We start from the raw sequence: 5,061 nt of genomic DNA, 5'->3' as shown, positions 1-5,061 counted from the left end.
CAGTTCAGCAGTCTTATGGAGGTCAAGATGAAGGAGAGCTTTAGGTTTTGCATTTACTGACCTCATAAGGTTTTCTAGAGGTCAGCAGCTCATACATATACAACATGTGATGGGTCCTTCAGTAGTCCTACAGGCTTCATAGAGAGAAAGGAATGATGGGTATTCCTTTTTCTCCCATCACTTTCATTTGCTGTTTTCTATTTTTTATTTTAAGTGGATGGTGAAGGTGTCGCACCATGCAGCAGCTCTAATGAAAAATGCTCTGTTTCTCCCCCTCTCCCTCGCTCTCTCCCTCGCTCTCTCCCTCTATCTCTAGGTGCTGATATTTGCTGAAGATGAGTAGTGGGGGGAGGAATACCCCAGAGCCCCCCAGAGGGGGGGAGTCTCTGAAGAGGAAGGAATGTCAGTCAGACCTCATTGGGCCCAGGTGAATCCTTCATCCACAATCCAGTTCATACATTTAGTGGGCTTTATTGTAACACCAAAGAAAAATACACTTACTGTAATGTCAATGCATGCTGATTCTTTGTAATAGCTTCAGTACATACTTCATAATAAGATCAGGATGTCAGTTTGACACTCAGATAGATAGATAGATAGATAGATAGATAGATAGATAGATAGATAGATAGATAGATAGATAGATAGATAGATAGATAGATAGATAGATAGATAGATAGATAGATAGATAGATAGATAGATAGATAGACCATTGGGACCATTTATGGACAGACCAAATTTGAATCATCCACATCCTCATTATAGTTGATTATTAAATTGATTCTGATTCAGCTTGTTGATACAGGTTATTATTAATTCCTGATTCTCATTCTTGTCATATTAAATGAGTATAGAAAAAAATGCAAAAATGCAAATTGTTGCTAATCTTAGTTTCAGCAAAAAGTCGTCAGGGATTTGTTATAAATAAGGATCTCTAATAAAAAAAATGGCCTGATGAGGAAGAGAGGTGGAGGACAGAGGTTGGTAGAATGAGTCAAGGCTCGTGCAGGTCGATGGAGAGAGAGAGAGGGAGAGAGAAAAAAATGCAGCTGCAGCATTTTTTGCAAACAGCAGTTTATATAAGAGCTAGTAAGCTGTCATGCTCTCAGTGAGAGGATGCATGAAGGTTGTAGTGACAGTGTAGTGAGGTTGTATGTTAGCACTGAGGTTATTATAAGGACGTACTGCATGTGTCTGAGGTTGTTAGTGAGGATGTGGGGAAGTTAATCTGCTGTTAGGATGTCAAGACAATGGGAAGGTTATTTTGTCTTTGATTTCAACATTATTGGAACCTGAAATGTATGTGCAATCACAGCTAAAACACTCTTGATTCAGTCACTAACTTCTGACATTCACATTTGTTTTTAAGGGGAATTATTTGGGCACTTTTTCCACTGCTTGTATCTATATCTTACTTCCTCTCCGTCTTGTCCCTTCCAGCCCTAAGAGGAGCACTGAGAAGAGGAATCGGGAGCAGGAGAACAAGTACATCGAGGAGCTGGCCGAGCTGATCTTCGCCAACATCAACGACATGGACGACCTGAACGTCAAACCGGACAAATGTGCCATCCTCAAAGAGACGGTGAAGCAGATCAGGCAGATCAAGGAACAGGGTGAGGATCCATGTTTTGTTCGTGTTTATCAGTGAGCTCGCTGTGGTGTTATATTAAACATCATCATCTCACATTCCTCTATGTGGAGAGACTCTGAGGCTATTAATATGACATTTTCACCAGACTTTGGTATTAACTGAAGAAATCCACACATATAAAGAAATCAAAACATTGAAGTCCATAAATAAAGTTAATGTGAAATAAAGTGGAAAGACACAGGAAAAAAGTATTTGTTACCAAGGTGCCACATAAGAAACATCTCATGATGGGTTAAAGGAAGGAGGAGCTCTCCCCATACCTTTACGTATCAATTGAACTGGTTACAGGTTTTCAACACTTCTGAATCTTCCAGTAAAAGCACCATTGGGGCAACATTTGTGGAAGGAACTAGAGATCAGTTCACAAGATGCCCCCTCCCTTTCTTGTGAATATCCTAATTGGAAATATATTTACTGAAACAAAAATGTTGACGCCTTCAATACTTATTCCCCGCCCCCCACTGTATCTTACATGAAAAGATACGGTTCAGTGTCAAATGACAAAATTAACTCGAGAATCCTACAGTTTAGTCGTATTTAAAGCCAGAAACGTAACTCAAACTGAGTTGCCACACTTTCATCCTTATTGCTATAAATCAGCTTTTTCATGTCTTTTATCTGGACTTCTGTTTACATCTTCTACATTATATATATATATATATAGGTACAATAGTATAGCTGGTATATGGTGTAGTAAAGTATAGTACACTCTTCTTATAGTTTCAGTCAGTTCATTGTGCTCTGCGGACATGACAAAGACGGAAGTCACACTTGGTTTTTTAATCTCTGACCAGTGAACCTCCAGCGACTTAACTGGTGTTTTCTAACCTCAGTCAGTCAGCATTATGTTTTCAATTAACCACAGGCGTTAACAGAAAAAAATTAGTTATCGTTTCTAAAGGCCTATTGACCATAATCTCCAAACATATGTGTAAAACCTGTGGTAATAAGTTGGAATGAAGTTGGTTAAAAAGGTCCTAACACAAAATTAGGTGATAATTTATACTTTATGCTTTATTAACAGTCAAACTAGACAGGAGGACAAAAGTTGCACAGTCAACAGAAAGACAACAGGAGGGTTAAGACATATAGAAAGATGCTGCAGGCACAAACATTAACTATGTTTACATGCATATACATAATACAGTATAGTATTTGATACAGGTCATGCAATTAGCTTATTTTGTTCGGATATCCTGGATTAGGCTTCATTCCAGATGTAGCATTTTCTGATTAAGATATGTTGGATATGCTGATGTGATTTAGGTTTTAGAAATATTCTTCGGACATGCACATTCAGAATATGCACATGGCCATCTTGCATGTCAAAAGTCAAAATCTAAGTCAACTTTATTATCCCAAAGAGTGAAATTCAGGTGGTCAAAGTGCAGATACAGACATTAAAAACAAATAAATAGAAACACAAATGTCCCTCTCCACTCCCCAGGCTAGCAACTCACTAACTCTCACCCCCACCCCCCCATGCATCCCCAACACGCATACCCAACACACGCACGCAACACACAGCACACCCCTGAGCAGGCAAAATGACATAAACTGGAGCAGGAAGTCAGACAAAGGAGAGGAAACAGGTACCACTTTCACTATGATGGGAACGAATGGGATTGGTTATTATCCTGACAGGCAGCCACAGACTGACAGGAATGACATCAAGTGTCAACCTAGGCACTGGATCTGGCTGTAACTATAAATTTATAATATCAGTCGTATCAATATCACTTATAAATATCAGGCAGCAGCTCGCCAAAGTTTCTCACCTCGCTGGTTTAGGCTACTTCACTGCCTGCAGAGATCTTGTGATCTTGGAGCAGAGGGAAACTTTGGAAAACCTTCTGCTTTTAAACAGGAATATTAGCGGACTATTCATTTTTTCATTAGCCAAGAAGATAGCTTAGAAGGAATATTGTCTTGTTTTTGGAAAATTGGTTATTCTCTGCGTGAAAACACAGTTAATGAAGCTGTTTATTAAAAAAGAAAAAGCGTCTGCTTAGAAATCTATTTTAATAGAGTTCAGAGTTGAGTTGAGTTGAGAAAAGTTCAACTTCTAAAGAAAGAAAGCGAGTAAAATCACAAATGTATTTTTATTCTTTATATATTATGCATGTAAACGCAGTCAATGAAGCTGTTTATTAAAAAAACGTCTGCTTGGAAATCTAATTTAATAGAGTAGAGATGAGCCGAGAAAAGTTCAACGTCTAAAGAAAGTAGCGAGTAAAATCGAATATGCTTTTTTTTCTCTTTCTTCTTTTTCTCAGCCAACCGTTTCGTGATGAAAGACAGACTCTATTTATGTTTCCTCAAAACAACAAACGTGGGAAAAGTTTGACAGGAGAATGCGTCTGCTGCAGAAAGTAGGGCTGAGGGGAAAGAATCAATACAACATATAATTGCGATATTTAGCGTGGCAATATTGTTTCCATACATGCACGCCAAGTATCGAACTATTATCATATAAATTGCAAATAAAAATTTAACTTGCACAACTTTTTTTTGTACAAGTTGCATTGTTCAAATTACCTGTAGTAGTACAGCAGTCCACACATGTTCATGTTTGCATGTAATTAAGTTGGACTGGACTGTAATAAAAACAGTTCAGCTGCATACAACACGTTACAGCTTTCCTTTGTGGACATCATTTGCAGTTGAAAAAATGTAATGAATTGCAGTATATCGCAATATATTTAAAATTGCAATAATATCGTATTGTGTCGTATTCACAAGGAGCCTCTGGTGATTCCCATCCCTAGTAGAAAGTGGAGACTGCTCTGTTGAGCTAAAGCTAGTCGGGATCATATTATAACAGAGCGACGAATGAGAAATGAGATGCTCAGTTAACTTTCTGGGGCTCCTTCCAACTTAAACTCTCTCTTCAACATAATAAACCTGTTTGTGCATGTGTGAATATATCATCTAAATGTATCGTGTGAACCGTATCAAACCAAAATAAAATATTGCCACCTACGTGTTATAGATTTAAAAAAGACACACTGTGTTTATGATAACACCATTAGAGGCTCTTTTTTTCAAAGCATGAATCAAACACATAATGGAGTTTTTTTTATCCAAGAAAAGTGCAAAATAAAACCTCCTTATATTGTTCTGTGTGTCTAATCTCGCTCATTTTAGGAGATGAAGTGGGCGTTGGCAAGCTGAAATGTAAAGAGGAAATGTATGCATGTTCACACTGACTCTGAAATGGTGATGTGTGTGTGTGTGTGGTGTGTGTGTGTGTGTGTGTGTGTGTGTGAGTGTGTGTGTGTGTGTGTGTGTGTGTGTGGGTGTGTGTGTGTGTGTGTGTGTGTGTGTGTGTGTGTGTGTGTGTGTGTGTGTGTGTGTGTGTGTGTGTGTGTGTGTGTATGCTCTGATGGTGAGGAGACAGACTGTGGCAG

The 5,061-nt window shown here is 38.5% G+C and overlaps 1 protein-coding gene across 1 annotated transcript; it reads left to right on the top strand.

Moving 5' to 3' along the window:
- The first annotated feature begins 314 nt into the window (after positions 1–314).
- LOC133977093 (nuclear receptor coactivator 2-like) lies at positions 315–1,660 on the top strand. Its single transcript, XM_062415232.1, has 2 exons — positions 315–427; positions 1,441–1,660. The coding sequence occupies exons 1-2, from the start codon at positions 336–338 to the stop codon at positions 1,646–1,648; spliced, it is 300 nt and encodes a 99-aa protein (XP_062271216.1). The 5' UTR covers positions 315–335; the 3' UTR covers positions 1,649–1,660.
- Positions 1,661–5,061: the final 3,401 nt, after the last annotated feature.

The sequence above is a fragment of the Scomber scombrus genome, unplaced genomic scaffold, assembly GCF_963691925.1.
Source record: "Scomber scombrus unplaced genomic scaffold, fScoSco1.1 SCAFFOLD_406, whole genome shotgun sequence".
Classification (NCBI taxonomy): Eukaryota; Metazoa; Chordata; class Actinopteri; order Scombriformes; family Scombridae; genus Scomber; species Scomber scombrus.
The sequence above is the reverse complement of the archived record's forward strand: the minus strand, read 5'-3'. Positions and strand labels throughout refer to the sequence as shown.

What these genes read in the sequence shown, in the direction of transcription:
- LOC133977093 (XM_062415232.1), top strand. Translation starts at nt 336, where the DNA reads ATGAGTAGTGGGGGGAGGAATACCCCAGAGCCCCCCAGAGGGGGGGAG. An exon ending in TCAGACCTCATTGGGCCCAG is followed by an intron (nt 428 to 1,440) that starts GTGAATCCTTCA and finishes TGTCCCTTCCAG; the next exon opens with CCCTAAGAGGAGCACTGAGA.